At 39.3% G+C, this 21,902-nt stretch overlaps 1 protein-coding gene across 1 annotated transcript in view; it reads right to left on the bottom strand.

Annotated features, from left to right (window-relative positions):
• Positions 1–3,102: 3,102 nt before the first annotated feature.
• The window catches only part of COL9A1 (collagen type IX alpha 1 chain), a 64,833-nt gene continuing 46,033 nt past the window's right edge, over positions 3,103–21,902 (bottom strand). Inside the window, exons 29-38 of the mRNA XM_068678255.1 lie at positions 18,548–18,601; positions 17,719–17,790; positions 14,193–14,228; positions 14,031–14,075; positions 12,364–12,396; positions 10,295–10,441; positions 9,783–9,837; positions 7,565–7,753; positions 4,813–4,890; positions 3,103–3,680 (exon numbers count right to left, since the gene is read on the bottom strand). Coding sequence (XP_068534356.1) covers positions 3,496–3,680; positions 4,813–4,890; positions 7,565–7,753; positions 9,783–9,837; positions 10,295–10,441; positions 12,364–12,396; positions 14,031–14,075; positions 14,193–14,228; positions 17,719–17,790; positions 18,548–18,601 — 894 coding nt within the window. The 3' untranslated portion in view covers positions 3,103–3,495. The remainder of the gene's footprint in view (positions 3,681–4,812; positions 4,891–7,564; positions 7,754–9,782; positions 9,838–10,294; positions 10,442–12,363; positions 12,397–14,030; positions 14,076–14,192; positions 14,229–17,718; positions 17,791–18,547; positions 18,602–21,902) is intronic.

Raw genomic sequence — 21,902 nt, 5'->3', positions numbered from 1 at the left:
ATAATACTGGGAACAGTGGCATCCACCCCTCATCTTACTGGTCCATCCTATGAGCAGGTCAAGCAAACACATCTCACACAGTTAGCTCAGTAATTTCAAAACATTTGCAAAAGTGCAGCATGTGTTTATATGTGGAGTGTCGCTGCTGTGTTCTGCCAGGAGGAACGAACAGGACTCAGTTTCTCCTTCACTCTGTCTTCCAGGTAGTCTTCAAACCACCTGCTGACACTCCCTTTTCGAAGGAAAAGCAAATTTGGAGATAAGGATTTGGCTCTGTGTAGACTCAGGTCACATGAGGGTATTCATGGAAGCAAATCCTGGTGTAACCTCCCCGGCCTTGCTTGCTTCCTTCTTTCAGGTGCTTCAAATTGTGCTCTAGAGCCGTCACTCATCCTTTAGCTTGGCCTTGTAAAATAGTCACAAAAGTTTTTTGGTACCTGTTCGTACCAGGTTGCTTGAGTCCAGTGATGGCTGTGACAGAAAACTTTAAGTATATATACATATATAAATATATACACTATATTAACAATTTAAATATGTCATATATATGTTTTATATATATATTTGTATATAAAAATATAGTGCAGTATTTGGCAGCAGTATTTTAATACTTGTTAATAACCTAGTAGGGAAAGCACATCTGTCAAAACTTTGAGGTATCAGGTCGGGTTGCAAAGAACTGGTTATCAGTTTGCAGACGGTTGTTGAATGTTTTTCTCTGGGCTCCTGCCTATGCTTGAGTCATATAACTGTGCAGCTTAACAATCTATGATCACAGCGCCGTTACACCCTGAGGGTGATGAGTGGTGGCAGAGATCCGTAGTGGTAGAAGGGATTTCCAGGAGGTTGTCATTCAGACATTTCATCACGTTTTGTGTTGTTGAACCAGAAAGGCAGGAGAAAAATCCTTACTCAGGACCTCACCCAGAGAGTCCAGGAGCAGCTGTTAGAATTGGCAATACTGTCAGTGGCCTGGAAAACCTCCCACCCTCTTTGCTTTGTGCCATCTACCTGTTTTTATTTAAACTAGCACCATTATTTTTTTCTATATCACCATAGTTAATATGCCTTAAACTTCGTAATTATGCTTTTATTTTCCAAATCTTTATTTCCTTGAATGTGCTGTTGCTAACATTCAATTCCTGATTATTATTTTTTTTGATATATGCTCTACCATTATTCAGATAAAATCTGTCCCAATCTCAAGCTGTCCACTTACATAGCATCTGCATTGAATTGATCCTCAGTGTTGCATTTGTTTGATTGTAATAATTCTGGTTTGTTTTTTACATATCAATGTTTTCTCTCCATTGTGGAATTTTTTGCATTTTCAGACTATATTTTTTAAAGCACTTCACATTTATATTTAAATGTTGGGGTTTTTCTTCTTTTGATTATGTTTATGCATTATGTATGGAAAATAATATTTTCATTCTGTATGATTTATCAGTTCAATTCTTTCATTATCAGTGGTTTTGTTTTTGTTTTTTGTTTTTTTCTTTTTAAGTTTTACACGCTTTATAATCAAAATAAAAGTTTGCTGGTGAAACAATTTGTCATTAACACTGGTGTTTTATTTGTACTTTATTTGTACTACGTACTTTTGAGGACCATCACCTACATCGGTAAAAACTGACCTAATCTGAAAGTTTGTGGAACACTGCTATAGATGAGCAAGGCAAGCACCTCATATGCAATTGTCTGGATTTGTTTCTTAAGACTGAATTTCTTTGCACTTATATATTCTGATGAATTCCTGTAGTATTGAAGTAGAAGATGTTGGTTATGAGAAAGCTTGGCCAAACAGGAGGTGTAGGAAAACCATCCTGTATCAGTCTTGCCCAGAGTCTCTAGGAAGGATGTCATGTTTATTTCTACTTTCTTCCCCCAGATCTCACCCAGTGCTGCTTCTGTGGAACTAAACAGACAGCAGTGTTGAAGCTACGACTTGCAGTATTGCATCATTTAAAACACTGGGCTGTGCAAGGGTCATACAGAGGTTAATAACATTAATCCCATTTAATGTGTTCTTAAACAGATGTGCAAATTAGCAGCTTTTTCTTATTCTCCTACATGAGCTTATTTAGGCATTTTCTGTCACCAGCTGAGGTGCCAGGGAAGCAGCTCCTAAATGCAGCTACCGCATCAGGTTTGTTTGGGGGGAAGGTTTATGGGGTTTGGTTTTGCCTTCAGCAATTTCCTTCAGAGTATATACTATAATATAATAATAAAACAATATTTTCTCCTAGGTGTTCTCCTAACATGTTAGAGGCAAAATACATAGTTCAGTTGCTTGTGTTATTTCTGTATATTCTCCCATTTTGAACAGAAAAAGACAACGAAGGTCTAGAAAAAAAAATAATGTTTAAAGCAAGTGTGCCGAGGTTTGTATTTTAAAATGCGGGTGACTAATAGCAAAATGAAAGAAAACATCATGTGATAGTTTCATTGTCATCTTTGAGAAAGAACAGGCTTCAGAGAAGGTACAGTCAAAAACACAAATGGTTTAATTTACACAGAGAGAAACAAAATATCCACATTGCACATTTTTCTCTAAATTGAGTTTATCTAAAAAAGGCAACTTGGGATGTCTAATGGTGGCCTTCCAGCTGTTCTGTTTATTGATATTGAACATAAACACACATATAAAAGCATACAGGGGGTTAAGACATCATTTATTTGTTTGTGTTTTGTACAACCACAGATGTTACTTTAAAATAGGTAATCTCAACTATGAAACTGGTACATTTCTGGAACTTAACATTCCCTTGAAAATGGCTGCCAGCCTTTTATGTGAATTTGACACAGGAGTTGAGCTGGAATAGGCTTCATCCAAAATTAGGAATGCAACACAAATTGGAATGGAAAACAAAGAGGTTATTCCACAGGGCTTAGTCATGAGCCCCCGGTGATTGTAGGTTTACAGCATGGCAGGGGACAGGTTTCCACGCTGCCTTTCCACAGCTGAAGAGCTGAGGGAGGCTTAGCACAGCCCATGCACCATGTACGTACATCGAGATGACCAAGTATGAAATGATGGAGCCTGCTCAGGGGGCTCTAGATTGTGTTTTACATGCACAAAAAATATAGCTACAACCGAAGTAAATAAACTAATCCTTTTTTATTTGTTGTCTGAAGACATGTCATTTCACTGTACATCATACAAAGAAATTAAGGATGGGAGAAGAAGTATTCATGGAAACTCTTTATTTATAAAAAAAAAAAAAAAACACTATTAATAGACAAGTGCTTTTATTTTCCCCAGGGGAGAAGAACCAAAAGGCCTTGCCCGTGTGTTTTTGTAAGCACCATTGCTCCAACTTGTGTTGCTAAGTACACCTTTAATGGACACCCGCTGTGTTAAAATGCCTTACTGAAACCTCGGCTGCAAGGTTTCTTTGTGTCTGTGTTTCTCCTCCATTCCTTATCTGTTTCTCAGCTGTCTGTGCAGGAAGTAAGTTGATGCTAGCACTTGGTGGCACGTGCGCTGCCCACTCATGGCCCTTTCACGTTCTTACCAGCTCTCTGCCCAGCCTGCACCCGACAAGATGACGGCTCACAGTACCCTGGAGGGCCAGGAGGGCCGGGAGGACCAGGCACTCCAGGCTGACCGGCCACCCCAGGGGGACCTCGTACGCCGTCACGGCCTTCCCTGCCATAGCTGGCTTTGCCTGGCTCACCTGGAAAAGAGGAATCAGGTCTCAAGCTGGCAGCATGGGATGTGCTCAGCGTATATCTCACATTACCTTTTGTTAAAAGCTGTATGAAGATGGATAAATTCCCTTGTTACTGCTCTCAGTGGATTCCCCAGAGAGGTGACCATGGAGAGAGACAGTTACTCCCCAGCAGAGAACCAGGCTGCCTTTACACATCTATAGCAATGAAATCTCAGTCCCAAGCCTCTCCAGTTATACCTGCCACCCTATAAACCTGCACCACAGAGCTGATTGGAGCCACATAGGCAATTCTGCTGGTGAGGCTTGTGGAGCTGCAGATGCTACTCGCTATTTCAGAGTTATGTTACTGCTCTGGAAAGAGATGTATCAAGAATTTATTTTTACTTTCCACTCAGATATGTTGGGGAATAGATGAGTAGAGTGGAACAGCTGAGCACTGAAGTATCTTTTTCTTTTTAAATCTTCAATGAAGGGATAAAATACAGTGATTTTAGTAAGCCTTTTCCAATGATAAATTTCTGAAGAGGAGAGCTCTGAGTCTCCCACACATCCTGGGTATCAGTATATATGCAACTGAAATTGTTTTCCTTTTTACAAAGGGAACAAATGTTGGTAGCTACTATGTATATACGTAAACATGCTGCAGACATTGATGGAAATGTTTATTTTCATCACTGGCCACTAGAGGCCAGTTGTGCTGCATTTATCAGCAAGTATCTATCCTCGAGCCCTATTACACAACACTGTAATTAATTACTGCAAAAATGAAGAATTATATTTTGAATGTCTTAAGTTATGAATGGAGATTTTGAAGATTGCTCGGACTGCCAGTAAGATAGTCTGGGTTTGTGGCTTGCCTCTTATGTTTTTGATTTTTTTTTTTCTAAGGCTTTGTACATATTTTTCTTAATATTGGGTGGGGTGGTAGCACTTTAGTAAAAGAGCTTTTAATTTGGATTTGTGACTTTATCACTACCTACAACAAAAAAAGTTAGGAATTACTGTTGTTTGGAAGCTTATTGATTAATAATGGGCACCTTTAACGTATTCAAGGTAGCCTGAGGTATCCATTCTGAATAAATTTTTATTGCACATCTCTCCCTTTTCTGCTTTGTCCTCAGCCTTTTATATTTACCTGGAAGACCTCTTGGTCCAGGGAAGCCTTTCACTCCTCTGCCTGGAAATCCTCTCTCTCCTCTTTCTCCTGGTTCACCTAAAGCAAATTCATGAAACATTGGTTACAGCCTGCCTGGAGTATTACCTTCAGTAAGTTACCTCTCAGAAGTGAACAGCTCATAAGCAGAGAATTCAGGTGGCTGTATATATTCCTAGAGTTTCTGAAAGATGTCATGACATATGTTCTCGTAAAAGATTGCAGATTTGGGTGCCATTTCCACCCTCCCTATGTTTGAGTTATACTTAATAGACATGCTGGAGGGGAAAAAAATAGGGACAGGACAGTGAGTACCACGTGAAATACACCACAGCCTAAATAAGAGAAATAAACCAAAATCACAGAACCACAAAGGCTATTTTGGTTTTCAGCCTGGGGTTACTGACAGAGGGCTTTTGAAAGACCATGTGAATTCAGCTAGTAAGTAAAAATTCTCCAGTGCTAGTACTTGAGACAGCTATTGCACAGAAGAAAATAGAAGCTTACTTGCACAGATTACAGCATACTGTCGACATCCAAGGCATATGGTCACACAAGTAAGACAAATTACTTTGTTCTTGTGTGCTGCTATTACACAGGCTTTTCTTTGGTGGGTGCATGGAGATCTTTTTCACATTTCCTGCCACGTACCATGAAACATGCAGCTATTGAGAACCTCATAAATAATATAATCAAAGTCTTTTAGGGGTGTCTTTCATGAGGTATCAACGTGGATGCCATTTAAAACAACTACTTTAGTTCTTAGTCCAATTATTTGACTGCACTGATGCCCCTGCAGACCCCACCAATGTCACTCATCTTACCCCAGCACTTCCACGAAATGGCCTGGCCAAAGGGATACCAAATAGCCTCCACTATCTATACAGCAGGTGGCCACAGAAGCGGGGCAATATATTGGTGCCAACAAGGCTGAAGAAAGCACTGGAAGCCTCCCCCTGGTGCCACTACAATACTGAGACAGCCTCCAGGTGAGCATGGCAAAAACTTCACTTAGAGGAGAAAGTGAAGTCAGCCAAGCAGCCCAGCCCTCAGTGCAAGGTGATGATGTCTTCTCACGACAGTAGTTGGCAGGTGTTTGACATCCTAGGCAATACCTGGTTTGCATCGTAAAGCACCATCATGATAGCACACATACGTGCATGTGCACGACTTCTTTGGTATCTGCAATTTTGTTTCAAGGCTTACCATTAGGTAACCTGGAATTTGATGACAATTATGGTATGAAACAGCATTTTGGTAATTTTAAGTTTGTTTTTTCATGTGCTGTGTAGATTTTTATTTTTTTTTTTAATATTACCACAGTGCAGCCTGCTGTGTGCTGACTCAAGTTCATCACATCAGCCCACCTTTGTATCTCCATTTTAATTGCTTCTGTGAATACAGGTGACACCACATTAAATCAAACAGTAACAAAACTACAGCAACAATGCAGTTAGGGTTTGCTTTCTTTGTATTCTATTCCTTCTCTCAAAGTTTTTTTCCAATTTTACTTTCAAATAAAACTTGAGACAAAAGTAAACACTCTAATCTGGCAACAGACCGGCTTTGTGTTGAAATACAATTTTTTAAATAAAACCTTCCTTCAAGAAAACAAAATGAAACCACTGCTGAATACAAACAGTAATACATACATGGTGCACAAAAGACTTTGCAGAAAATTCCCCTGCATAATCCTTTGAAGGCATATAAACCCTCTCAGATGGGAACAAGAGAGATTAACTTAGATCAACATTTTTTTTTGTGAAGCGTAAGGTAACTCAATTTTCTTACAGATTTATCCTTTCCAAAGAATCAATAGATTGTGGCACATGGTGCAATGATGTTAAATATAAGAATGGCTTGAGTATTATATCCAAATACGAGGCAGAGTTTTATCAGCCACTTGTAATGTGAGAAACTGGATGGATTTAGACTAGGGATTATTGAATGAACCTGACTGTTTATGTTAGCTTTTGAGACTGTAATTCATGCAGAAGTGAGGTTCACAACTGGACTGCGTAGGGTAAAGAGAAAATCCCTGCTGGAACTTTTCAGCATGTGAAAAACACAAACCTCAGGAGTCCATGAGACAGACTGTTAATATTAGGCAACTGATTCAGCTGCTTACTTCTAGCTCAAGGCAGATGTCTGTCCTTTCTCATAGTGTATTAGTGATATGATGACAAGAAACATTTATAAACAAGCTTTGCTGAGGCCAGCCAATGTGCCCTTTAATCACTGGGGCAACTGAAGGAGCAGAGGCAGGAGACAGGTTAGATATCTAATGCAGGATCTGTTTGACATTCACACCTGTATATTGTTTATTAACAACCTGTAATCCAACGGGGAAAAAAAAACACCACTCTCTGGGTTCAACTGACTGAAAAATAAGATGTTGAAATCCCTTGCTCAGAGGATTGACATGCTTATCATCTCTCTGTGCCTCAGACAACCTAATATCATAAACAACAACTGTAAATTCTATAGCTTGGCCAGAAGAGCTTTGATTTTGTTGTTGTTCAGCAGTTGATAGTAAATAAAAAGGATATTTAAATGTAGGCTGCCTCTGGCATTGAGAATTGTTTGTTATGCAACATGGAAAACTCAGAAAGCCAAGTCTAATTTTAATGCAGTTAATATGTGAGAAAGCCAAATTTCAATTATGTAATGTGACCCCAAGTACAAGGAGAGCATTTCCAGACAACCCCTGAAAGCCAGCTACAGAATTTCTTACCTTTTGGACCTTTACGACCGATCTCACCAGGGGGACCTTTAAGGCCAGGCAAGCCACGGGGGCCGAGCTGTCCTGGGAAGCCGTTTTCCCCAGGAGGCCCTGGAGCACCGGGTGGCCCAGGTCGGCCTGGAAGACCTGGAGCGCCAAATTCTGGCCTCCTGAGGCTGGCGGCCAGCTGGGCGAGTTGTTCTGCAACGAACAGAAGGACAACGTTAAGCAGCATGTGGGGCTTGAATGGAGAGATTCACAAGTATTAGAGGTCACCAAAGAAGGTTGTCTATCTTCTGTTATGGAAACAGATTACCATGCAGCACTTCCCTTATGTAAAATGCTATTTGCAAAATTTTTACATATAACATATTATCTTAGTTTCATCAGTGGCAAACGGCATAGGCATTCTGTGAAGCTGGTCACTCTGAAGCCTACATCTTAAACATCTAATGTTTGCAGGCTGAAATGACTTAAATGTATACAGTTTATTTAGGAATGCCCTCACAATTTTCTTTGCCATTTAATTTTCAACCACCTTTAAGAAAACTTACTCATGTAATTGCTGCCTCTTAAAAGAGCAAATCTCTCTTTGTCACTACTTGTTAATACTTACTAAGATTTATCTTTGCAAAAAGGAATTTAAAAGGCCACAGGCAGTGAGCCTGCAACTTAGTAGCAGGCCTTATTTTTCAGAGGAAAGGCACATCTCGGATTGGTGGTCATGAACTCAAGTTTGGTAAATAACTGAACGTTTAATGTTGATCTTTTCTTAAGGTGAATCAACAGGAGCTTTGCTCTTCATTAGGCATAAGATCAACTTGTCATTCCTTGGAATGGTCTGAACCAGCTATATTCCTTTCTCCCCCTCCCCCTTTCATGCTGCTGTAACAGCATAAGCAGAGCCGTCTCCTTCCTTAAAGATCCTATTTGATTTCAAAGCCATCTTTCCATCATGCCTTGGAAATAACTTTCAGTGGATACAGCCACACACAACTCCACACGACATTTGCTATAAAGTCTGCACAATTTGGTAAAAATAGCTATTTTGTGTCCACAGTCTAGAAGTGGTAAGACGACAGGGAGAACAGGATTTGAAATATAACACAACTGTGTCCGGCAGATAAATGAGGAAGACTGGGTATAGCAATCTGCAGACAAAGCCTCCTGAGGAGCTGGACTTCAATTATGATTGTTGTTACAGTGAAAAGGCACCAGGGACCCTATTGGATTTTATTTTTTTAACATGATCACATTGACAATTACAGAGGCTCTCTAGAGGGATGCAATGAAAATAGTCTGGATTTTTCTCACACCCTTCTCTTCCCTGCTAATTGTGATTGTTATGAATATAATCAAGAATTGTATCTAATTTCACTCCTCAACATTAGACTTTCAGGAAACCACTTTGAAAGACCTTTTACCCTACTTATAGGCATGTGAAAATCATCTCACCCTAAGACAGCTTTATCTGAAAGTTTTTTTAAAAATATCCCCATGGTATCAAGAATAGTGACTTGTACTGAGATTTTTTAGATTAAATCATGAGCAGCAATTTCATTGTGGTAAACTCTTAGCATTACAAAGTCATAATATCCCCAAGGTCATCTTCAATAGCAAGTACTTAAATATTTCTTTTGTGCTTACAGGACAGCATAAGTTATTAAACTCAGTATGCACCCGACTGTATTAGAAAAGCTCCAGCTTTCTGCATGCACCGAGAAGAACTGAGCAAATATAATTAAGGTTTTGAACATCTGCCTATTATTTTCATTTTATGGTAAGTTAGCTGTAGAAAGGTTCTCTGTGCACTCCCTCCATTCTTTTTTAACCTATTTTGCCGTAGTCTGTTTGCTGTAATCTAACAGTGTATAAGCACAAAAGGCAAAACAAGCTTTCAGTGACACTGTGTACTTTTTAAACACAATAAGTGATTCGTATACAAAATTCGTGTATTTTATAAAAACACTCTGGTCTATGGCCTGGTTACTACATAAATAGTGTGGAATCAACATGTAGTGCAATGAGCTGCACAGGGTATGTAAATAAGGGACTTCAGTTTCTCGTATTGTGTCTACATTAGCATGTGGAAAGACTTTCTACAGCATGCCTTGCTAAGAGCATGCCATTTACCGTGCTTAAGGCTGGGAAAATCTTGCCTGCTTCCCCAGCAGTTGAGTATCGTAACTTAAATGCACAAGAAACATCAAACACTTTTCAGCATCTTTACCTTGCATGACTCTCATGCAGACCTGCTTAATGTGCTGATCCGTTGGTTCTTTTCCCTAGGATTGAAAAATAGTGATTTAAAAACCAGTTGATACCACAGAGCATTTTATAAGGGTGCCTGATGCGGAAAATGCTGGCTGTTCAATAAAAGGTGTCCCAGCCCCTGCAATTACAACTGTGCCAGCTGAAGTCACTTTGACCGGCAAGATAGGTAGATCCTGTGTGTATGTGGTGCACCCATGGATCAAACACACTACATGCACACCACAGGAGACTGGTGGGCACAAGAAAATGGAAGTAAACTGAAAGCTGAGGACCAAAGGACCCAATTGTCCAGCCCTAAGATTTCTCTGGTGTACAGGTGGGTCTGTTGCGAGGTACGGTGTATTTCAAGTACTCTAACGTAGCACTTGGGTTTCCCATGCATATGTATCTCCTGATGCAAGAAAAGGAGTGGTGCAAGTGAGAGTTAATTGTTCAAAGGGATATCAATTAGGGGAGGACAGTACTTACAGCTGGACCTTGGCTGCCAGGCAGCCCCGGGGCACCCTGTTCTCCCTGCAGGCCTCGCGGTCCAGGCGCACCTCGTGGTCCTTCCATGCCAGGCAGTCCCCGACTTCCCTCAGGCCCCCGGGAACCTGGGTCTCCAGGATTACCGACCTGGCAATGACAGAGGAATTTCAAAAAACCACCATGCTGGCATTGGACTCATCCTGGCATATCAAAATCAGGACAAGAGCTAATCACAAATTCAAAGTAACAGCCACGGGGCTGCAGAGCTGTTGTGCGGCACCTTTTCAGATAAGCTTCTGGGATCAGTGGCTGTGTGGTTTATAAAAGTCTCCCCTCATTTCAAGCGGAAGAGTGGGAAAATAAGATATTCTGCCAAAAGAGACAGAATCATCATCCATAATAGCACACAGAAGACACTGTTTTTGTCAAGGAACGGTCTCTCAGTTTGTACTTCTGCCCTCATGTATGTCACATACGACTTCCCTGGCCATTAAGTCCTCCTCAAGTTACAAAATTTCCAGCTCCCTGCTTGCTCCAAATACCTTTCATACCCTCTTTCAGAGACCACAGTATGAGCTTGTATCACCCAGCCCCAGGCTGAGTTCAGGAGTGGACACTTTGGCTTTGTTTAGGTATCAGAGCCAGAGCTCTCAGCACACAGCTTCCAGGTCCAATGCTTGATTTTGCTGGCACTGGGGAGGGAACGTGCTCACTGAAGGTGATGTTGGCACAGTGCTAGAACAGAGGCATTGCCAGCTTACTGCACTCAGGGATGGGGTATAAAGAGCTATTTTACTGGTATAAGCATTCTGGCCCCTGGGAAATGGCAGGGCTATATCAATATTGCCACTGAAGTACATCCTAGTAAATAAAGCCATACCTTCTGTGCCAGGAAATTTTCTAAGGGATTAAATAGCATGCAGAGTGAGACCTAAGCCTCCAAGTTACTTCCAATACAAGTTACTCTACTACCATTAATCAATAGTAATGAAGACAAAACCAAAAACAACCACCAAAAAAAAGACAAAAAAAATTCCCTACATATTCACAGCTTCTCAAATCTCTCAGCAAAATTACCCCACTGAAGCATGTCCTCAAAAACATGGTCAATTCCTCTGCGTGATTATCAGTTAAATATCAGTTAAATCCACAAGATGGAGCCATTTCAGTTCCATTTCCGCTGCATTCCCGACAGCTAATTGCTGGCTCTGACATAAAACCCAGAGAACACACTCACAGAATAAAATAATCAGAGCAAAATTCCCTCTGTGAGCTACACAACAAGGAAGCCATGATTTCTTTCTTGCCCAGCCTGGCAAGTAATCAGGTTCCCTGATGGTTTATTCATCCCCCTACTCACTGGGATGACAAGCACTCCAGGGTATCATCAGGTGAAGAGATTTAAAAAAATTGGTGCAAAGAGCTACAGATTTCTCCTCTGCTGCTTCTCTTCCTCATGTCCTTCCTATAATATCTCAATTAGCAATAAATGCCTAGTTTGCATGTGCTTAGTCCCAAAGGTGCAGTGGCCCCTTAGAACACAAGCACAGCTCATTTTGTTACATTCAGTCTCAGTTCCCTGGAGGCAGAGTTGTTGATATGTTACTAGCATGGCCCAAACTGTCAGCTCCTGCGATAATCCCACTCCTCAGTGATGCTGAAATAAAAGAATGCATTCAGCTCTCAAATTCTTTCTCTTCTGCCACCTTTTCACAGTATGAAGATTACACACCGCATGCAGCCATTGCAGTGGGCCTCCTCCTGCACCTCTACTGCATAAAGAGTGCATTCATTTCCTTAAAAAATAATAATAATAAAAAGTGGCCAGAAAACTGCAGTTCAGTGCCGGGTCTCTTTAACATTCAGGATGTGAATTCCTTTCCAAAGCTAATTCATTTTAATACGAACTGTATTCAGAATTTAGAAGGAAGAAATGCTGTTGGAGCTTATTTGATGTCACTATTATTTGTAAAGAACTCGTCTCACTATTTGTATTCTTATTCCTTAATCAGAAAACCATCTATCTGATCTACCAGTATTTCTGTAACAGTGCAGTTTGTTATACTTACAGATCCCTTTGCACCTGGTAATCCCATATCACCCTAAACAAAAACAAGACACATTATATTAGAAGAGAGTATCTATTGCCATCGTCATTACAAATGCAGTAAACTTGACACATTTCTCCTGCATAAGAAAAAGTTCACGCATTTAGCATCCAAGGCACTTGCTGGTATGTGCAAAATTGCACTTCAATGAATTACAACTCATTAAAAAAAAAAAAAAAAAAACACTTGAATTTCAGATTTTTCTGTAAGATTTCTTTCTGTAAGGCACAAACAAGAAAGCATTTTTCTTACAGCTGGCTTTGTACTGTTTATTTGTCAGATTCATGGCTATTTTACAGTGTTCTGTTAGCCCTAATAAAACATTAACAGAAACCAGTGGTCTACCCACAATGCTATAAGAAAACCAAACCCCTAGAAATTCCTTTTCCCAGAAACATAACCTCTGGCTTCCAGCAACCCCAAGATCCCCCCCCTATGGCTTGACTGAGAATAGCAGTCACTATTCAGAAGTTTTTGGTTTTTCCCCTAAATTGTGGGGAAAAACAAACAAACAAACCAAAAAGCACATTGGGTTCAAAATCTTGTAACTGCCTGTGAAACATTGACTCATCTTTGGTTTTATCATACTACCCTTGGACGGATTTTAGAAAATTATATTCTCCCATTTCTCCTTAATGGCATTGATGAAATAAGTGGTTTCTAAAGGCCAGAAAGGCCACTATTAATGAATATTTCATAAATGAAGTAGAAGTAACAACTGTTACCAGCTTAAAAACAGGCTGACAGCACATTTAAAGAACTTCTGGTGTTGCTTCCTTGGAATCCTGTGTACTGGTAGTAAAGCTTTATCAGTGGACATTTATCTCACCAGGGCTGTTACTTAGCTACAAAACCTTTTCAGAATTGTAGAGGGTAGGGAAAAAAAAGCACTTCTTAACAGCATACCACCTGGCAGCATACTGATTTTAAGTAGGGAGCAGTTTACTTCCTTTTGAAAGATCAAGTTCTGGCTTTGCTGGATAGGGAGCCCCACTGTAGGAGCCCCACTGCACTCATGCTTTTCTCTTTCTGTACAAAAACAAATCCTCTTTACCCAAGGGCACATGCCACAGGCATTATCCATTAAATTCACATTATGCCACACTTCTGTGCTCTCCAGCAACATCTCAGTGTCAAGGCCTCCTCCGAGACCATTCTCCCTCTAACAGAGTTGCTGCATCTTATTTCCAAAAGATACTATACAATACATTTCAATCAAGTCTGCATTATTAAGGTTACTTATCTGTGCTCCTGCTTCACCTGAATTAAATTATCTCCTCACCCTCATTGCCTCAAACACCAAAAATTTATATATATGCACATATGTATATATGCATAAATAGGTGTGTGTGTATGCATATATATATATATATATTTATATACAAGCTCTTGGTGTAAATATACACACACACCTCAACATACTATGTTATACACACAAAAGAACATGTATATTTCAAAATGCTTTCCAAAAGCTGGACTATATGACCAGGCTAATAGAACTGCTGTGCTTTGCAGTATGTCCAGTTAGTACACAACTGAAATTGTATTTCAGTGATCAAACCACACTTTGAAGTCTTAATTAACAGCAACAAAATATTAGATCTGGTGAAGAAAGAATAACGTCTTACTAAGTCACCCTTTTCTCCTCCATCTCCTTCTGGTCCAGGTGCACCCTACATTTAAAAAAAAAAAAACAAAACACGTTGTGAGCCCTCAGATTTGGTCAATGTGATGCAGTGCAGCATTTGGTAGTGTAAACTTAAATTATCACGATCTATAACATCACTTACTTGTTCACCTTTAGGTCCTGGTTCACCCACTGAACCCTGAAAGATTAGATACAAAAAAATCTTTTAGAATTTGAAACTGCAGAAATTTAAATAGTTTTCTTCCACTCTGTACAGTAGATGTAAATGAGTCATGGTCTGTTCAGAGCAACATTTGTCTCCCTTTACCATTTCTTAATTCCTTTTCTTCAATGCATACAGAACAGTTGATTTTGTGTCATATGCTATACCACGAGTAACACAATAGGAGCTTTCTAGTGCATTCATAAATCATATTAATTTAAGGGGAAAAATTAGATCTGTCCTCTTTGCTCACCAGTAATATCTACTGGGAAAGATAACAGGATTTGAGGACTACAGCACTGTGGAAAACAGTGATGATTCCTTGGAAATAAATTCCTCATGCCACTTTGCTAGTATGAATTGAACCCCCTTAACTTTTTTTCCTACCTCACAAAAGTATACTAAATCATCTTCAGTCTTCCCAACTATCTAGCATTAATGCAGTAGACCTTTAAAGCTGTAAATTTTTAAGAATGACAGCGAAAGCACTTTAATCTCCCTGGATAATTAAGGTGACAGGCTGAAAGGAAGTAATAATGTGGAATATATAACACACTGGCATGTGTCACGTGCTGCCTGTCAAGCAGGAGCAGATCTCTCCTTTATATGGCAGATGCTCTTGAAGTTGCTACAACTCTGCTCTGCAAATCACTTAGAAATTATAAGTAAAAATCTAATAAGTGTATCACTTTTTCTGGCCATGTTAAGTATTCTGTATAGCTGTGAGCCATACCAGCCTTGGTATTGCGGGATAAGCACAGCCAGACATCCACAATTTCAGTCACAACCTTGTCTTGCTTTCTGTTTAATTCTCAGGGGTTTTAACAGCATTGTCTCTAGAATTTTTATCACAGTGAAAGCTGAATTTACCTGTATCTTAAAACCGTTATTCTGCTCCCTCTCCCCCTCCCCCCCCCCCCTTTTTTTTTATTATCTTTTATCTTAGAATCCTATAACAGTGTTAAAATGTACCTGTTTGGACAGGCAGGAACATAAGAAGAATAAATTTATGACCTGATTCATTTCAAGCGTGTCATTTATTTCTACTGTAGAAGTATTTCACTTGTAGAACAGTGCACCAATTAAGAAAATTCTAGTATTTGTATTTTGTTAGAAAAACAATCACATCATCCTTAAATGTTCTTTGCAGTCAGTGCACATTCAAACATACCCATTCTAAATTACTATAGCTGTACATAAAGTTTTTTTCTTTTTCTAAAACAGAGATGCAGTATTTTCTCTCTAATTTCAGAGATCTGTTTAATTCCTATAAGACACAGGCACAGAAACTGTGAATTCAGATTTGTTCTCATTATGATGAGGATGAAGAGCCAATACTAAATTATCCACTAAGCTAAGCAGTGGAAATCACAGACCTATTTAACATTCAAGCTTTGTCAAATAACACAAACTATTTTGTCTAAAGTATTGTCAAAATCATGCCTTCAGGTTTTCCAATTACTCAAACAAGAAGACTTTGATTTCCAACCTAACACAATGAGTTTTGTGTTGTTTTTCTCCACTTCCTCTTCTTCTGAGCAACAAAACTGCTGATAACGTTGGCTTTTGTGAAACTTGATCTGTAATATTTGTATCAGCAGGCATAAAAAATCACAATGGAAACAATCCAAATCCATTTTCCGTTGTCTTCCAAAATGTCAATGGAGACAACAGGGTAAGATGTTAATATATAAATATACATATATTATTATTTTTTTAACTTACTCTTTATCTGTTTGTAAAAATCCCTTCAAAACCATGCCCAAGAACTGTATCAGATCATGCTCCAGTACCAAGGTCTGGGTCTTGGCCTGAAGCTGTGTAATTTAGTATAACAGGCAGAAGCAGATGCGGTTGTGAGAAAACCAGTGTAGAGAAAGGACAGAGTGGCATGATGTGACTGCTCTTCAGGCTTCTGACTTGCCATACGCATTAGCAGAGCTGCAGCCATGTTAAGCCTGACCCAGAAAAATCACTCCAGTCTCTGTGGGACTGAATTAAAAAATGAATCCAGGATATGAGTGGATTCAGTTGATACTTGTGTCAGAACAGGGAAGCTAAAAAGCAATCATAGGATGAAATCACTGCTGGGAGAGTTTTTTGGACTTTATATGCATTGGGCATGAAACCAACACAAGGATACAAAAAAAAACCTATCATCATCTGCCCGTTAGGCAAACAGAAACCTCCTGACTAGCCAGAATCTGAATGGGGCTGTTCACACCATCTACATTCTGTTCTTGCAGGTCAAGGCGCTTTATATGATAAATTGAGAGAAATAGGCATCTTTGGAGGGAGATTGTCAGCACTGTAACAGATACTAGCCATGTTCCTGTCATATTTGCTTCCTTAGGTGCCTTCGATCTCCCTCTGGAAGAGTAAGTTATGAGTCGTTACCAATCTAAAAAGAAGAGACTGCTTTATGTCAATGCTTATATTTGACTAGAAACATGTCTCTGATCTCAGCATTAAAAAAAAATCCACATGAAGAAATACTTCAAGGGCAACAAAGGCTGTCTTACAAACATGTTTTTGAGTACCTGAGCAGCTTTTAAAAACTGCCAAATGCAACTGTGAGCCCTATCCAGCCACCATACGGTGTATAGGGTGCCAGGGGCAGGATTCCTCTGTTCAAAGAAAAGACATCTAGAGCAGCAATACACACGTCTAACAGTCGTATGCTTCCTCGATTGTGAATGGAAAGCAACAGACACTTCAAAAGTGCAATTCATTTCATACTGAAGGCAATGCTTGAAATAGCCTAGATGAAGCACAATGCAGAACTGACAATTCCTGTAACAAAGATGTCTGAAGTTTGGTGAGTGAATTCCACCCTCCCTAGCCTCCTGTGAGCAAAAGAAGATAAGGATTTTATTTTTTTTTTAATATGTATATGAAGTCTTCACTGACATCTATTCAGCAAAGCAGGATATCTTCTGCAGATACCTGAGGTCTCTATGGCCCAATTCTTCCCTCCTGACAAAATCCTAGGTGGGATTCTTCTATCCTGCAAGTGTGCATGTACACATAGGTTTCTCAATAGCTACATAAACCAGTGTATGTCTATAGCAGATCCTAAGATGTTTGTTAAAGACACTCTATCTAGTGCAGAACTGGGTTGATGTTCCACATCGTTCTGTAGTGACCAGAGAGCCTGACTTACAATTTCAGATCTGGTTGGGTCAATGATTTTCAATGTGATAAGTACCTAAATGATTCAAACTCGAAAAAAATACGTATTAACAACAGTAACCTTATTTAAAAATCTGAAGTAATGTTGTGACTTTCCCTGTATATTTTATGACCTACAAGTAGTTAATGGGCTCCAAACAGCAGCCAACAGATCTACATACAAAACAAGAAATCACAAGAAATCAATTCATGTAAAAACTGCAAGCAATGCTCATATTGCTGCATTTATTCTTGATGTCAAAGTGCAGACTGTATTTATGAGTGCATTTCTTACCCTGTCACCCTTACCACCAGGTAGGCCTGGAGGACCTGGCAGTCCAGGAAGTCCAATATCACCCTGGGGACCCTGTGAAAATAAGTAAAAGATGTAAACTTACCCAGTCAGTTTTAGAATGATCAGCTGCAGGTCATACCCTGACAAGCAGATAGGTAAGAATCTCATTTCTAGAGCAGTCCCAACTCGATGAAAGGTGATTATCTGATCAAAATAGAGCCGATCCAAAATACATCCCTTTAAACAGTGTCTTACAATAATTTTATTGCTGACAAGCACAAGAGAAATGGCTTACAGGGTTTTCCACCCTTCAGTCCCTCGACTACAGTCTGGTTCCCTTAAAATACTTCCTCAGATCTTGCAGCCTGTGATTTGTGCATTCCTCTGTAACAGCAGGCTCTTTCAGCCAAAACCTCCCCAGCTATGCTTCTGACTGTTGCTGTGTAAATACTGCTGGAGCAGTAGTAAAAGGTGGCATTCATAATCTGCTCCATTCATTAGTTTCACGTAGCTGTTAACAGAAAGCCAGTCTTTCACTGTTCCTGTTCCCCATGCACGCACAGCCCACACAGGGGTGTGCAACCCAGCTTTGCACATCACAGAGGTGTTTCTTTTAGGCAGAAGAAAAAGTCACACAGTTCCCGAAACTTCAAAGCAACTTTTACTAATATTAGCACGGTCACAGAGGGCTGAAAAAGAAATTCAACAATCTCTCATTTCAACATTATTTTCAGTTCCCTGCATAGATGAATGGCTAAGTGTAGTTCCAGATGATACCATAGCTCTTGAAAGTACACATAAGCACTGAATGTGGAAATAAACTGCTTACCAGTTTCCCTGGTAAACCTGGAGGGCCCGCAGGACCTGTCTCCCCTCTGCTGCCCTTATGGGAAATAGAAGAACACTGTTACTTCCTGAAACATTTCTTGTGAACCGGGAATAAAGTATGATTATTTCCTTAATGTTTAGTGAATTACATTACTTAGCAGTTGGCTTTAATCGAGACTTCTGTTTATTACTGCAAAAATATTACATGAGTTACAGATACCAGAATGCCGAGAAATTTAAATATTTTTAGGTCACAATGACACACAATATTTAATTAGCATTAAATGACTCAACCATTTAATTCTGATGAGTGATTATTCACAATAAAGTCTCCTTTATGTCCTGCACCTGAAAGTTACCTGTTAGGAATACAGTTATTTCACTACAACAATCCCAATGGGCTAACCCTTAGATTTAGGCTTATGCCTAGTTTCCTTAACCAGACTCCCACTTGACCCAATTAAGCATTACTTACAAGCTCATGATAAAAAAAAAAAAAAAAAAAAAAAAAAAAAGAGCAATGAGCATACTTTTTTCTTGTTAGCCTTCAAGTGTCATCTTAAAATATTTAATAGCCCATTATCCCACATTGCAATGGACAAATTTGAAAAATGCATGCAGAAGTCATGCTTAACAAATTCATTTAGGTAAAAATACATGTCTATATATGTCAAGACTTTTGTCAGGAGGAGAGACATTTTAAAATCCCCATTCAACCCTGATAAGTATAAATATGCTCTTAACTGGATTTTGTCTTTTTAGCTTCACTTCAGGTATGTTAATGCATTCAGATCATCAGTCACATTAGTGTTATAACTTCATTTCTTAATGCAGCCATTTGAAAACACATTCTGGGTAAACCTGACACTGAGTCAAAATTCCAAAGAGTTTAAGCAAATCTTGAAATAAAGTACCTATCTCAAAAAGGTTTTGTCTTTTACAACCAAACTATTAAGAACAGCTTAATAAGTTTTGTACTCTCACCTGTACAGATAAATTCAAACATTGACCCAACACAAGCCTGTCGTGCAAGACACTTTTCTTACTTCAGTTGTCTAAACACGTGTACTACTTGCTATAAAAGCATGATGCATCATTTAAGATCATAAAATATCAAGAATCAAAGTTATTAGGATGTCAAATATAAAACCCTGTTATATGTAGCTTAGAAAATTTTGGATAAAAGCAGATCTAAGCATTCCAGTACTGTACACAATCAGTAAGTTCAAATATAAGTATTTTCTTTATAATAAGGAAAATATTGTGACATACTGAACAGTAAAAAGAAAGAGCAGACTTAAATGCCTTTTACACCAGGTCATAAATGCAGTGATGAGTTCTCATACAAGCCTGGAAAGACTGAGCCCTACAGTTCCAGAAATAGTTAGGTATCCTGGAGAGATCAGAGAACCAAATACAGAAAGACTTTTCCGTTCATTCCTTCCAAAACATCCTATTGTGTTAAGGTCATTATCCTTTTAAAGGTCTTTGTATAAGTTCTAGACCTAAAATAAATTTTAAAAGCCCCCCAGATCACCTTTATTTGCTACCCAGAAGATGCACTAGCCTTTTTGTAAATCTGTATTTTAATCACATAATTCAGTACTACATCTCTGACCCAGAATACTTCTACATTTCTGATGCAGGAAAGAGGAGGATTAAATTTACAATCAGTATTAAAAATTTGTCTCCTTGTATATGTCATACCATTCACATCCAAATGCTATGCAGCTATAAAAAAAAAAAAGCAATGTTCCTTCCGTGGAGTTAAACTCATAATTAATGTCTTAAGCACATCAATGTTTCTGCTGGTCATAAAGAATTCAATAAAGTCTTTCATTTTATTTAAATGTAAAAAATCCTAGTAGGCATTTTTTCAAACACTGATGCTTTTCTAAAGTGATATAAAAAAGAATATAAGACCACAACACAGAAGCATGGTGCTTCCTATAAACATGGGCATTATGGCTGTAAGGACAGATCACTTCAAATTAAGGGCCATCACTGCAGGATCTGCAGGTGTTGTTTCAGAGAGTAAGAGACCATAACCCAAAGAACGATCAGGGATCCCACTGGCCCATGGCATAATTTAAGACTGCAAAGCTTCTTCCAAGTTACTACATGGAGGTCTTTAAAAGACATTTAGATGTAGAGCTTAGGGATATGGTTTAGTGCAGACTGTTAGCGTTAGGTCAAGGTTGGACTCGATGATCTTTAGGTCTCTTCCAACCTAGAAATTCTGTGATTCTGTGATTTAACTGAAAGGGCTCAGGGTTAACATTCATGTTCAGCTATTTACCTTAGGTTCCCTTCCCAGAGGATGAAGAAAAAAAAAGCATCTTGAAGTGTCCTCATGTAAACGTTTAAAATATGCCAAGAGTCACATCAGAAGAATCTACTTTCTCCCCATTCCCTTCATTTAAGGGACTATTGCTGGACCCCTCGGTACATTTAAATGCAGATTTAATGTCTCTCTCACAGTTCTGTTAGATTCAGCCTTTGAATGCCACGTACATTACAACGCAGTTTACAAGTTCTGGTAGACCATCCTTCAGTGGTCTGGGATGGTTTTCATTCCCACTGAAATTCAGAGGATTTGATTTTTTGTAGGGTTCCCACAAGCACAGAGCACACAGGCACAACAGTTCCTTTCACTAGTTTATTGATTTCCTGGTGAGCAACTGATCCTGTTAAGGATGCCGCTGTTAGTGGAACAGAAATAAGAATGAGGATATCCCCAGCTAATTTCAATCTCACAAATGTGTGAATTTCTAATGAATCTCACATCAGTCCACTAACTTCATGATAAAGGTGTTTTTTACCCAGGTTACTGCCTATAAAAGAATAGGGTCTATATGAAAAGCCAGCATTTGGATACCTGCTGACAGCAGAGGTATAACACGTCCAAAATTCAATGGGAGCTGCTGTTGGAGGTGGAGAGTTAGAAAGTAAGGTAGCAGACAGGAATCTGAACATGCAATTTGTAAAGACAGGGGTCGACAGCGGGGAGGCTTGGAGATACTACTCAGGTTTGGGCAGCCCATGCAGTGCAACTGAGAGGAGGAAGCATTGCCCTATATGAACCACACTGCAGAGCCGTGGAAGGTCAGGAAGCATGGTCACATACACCTAGCGGCCTAGGTCACTGGAAACAAAGCTTATCTGACAGGATGGAAGCCTGCATTGTTCTTTCAGCTCTGCTATAAACCAGTATGTCCTCTGGCTATACCCTAAATGTAAATTATGACCCACCATTTGTGAAACACCTCTGAATTATACATACAAAACGTGTCCAATAATACCTACATATATCATATAAGGACATTAGAGGTGAGGACGTTTCATCCTGTCACTGT

The sequence above is a fragment of the Anas acuta genome, chromosome 3, assembly GCF_963932015.1.
Source record: "Anas acuta chromosome 3, bAnaAcu1.1, whole genome shotgun sequence".
Taxonomy (NCBI): domain Eukaryota; kingdom Metazoa; phylum Chordata; class Aves; order Anseriformes; family Anatidae; genus Anas; species Anas acuta.
This window is presented reverse-complemented; position numbering and strand designations above follow the sequence as displayed.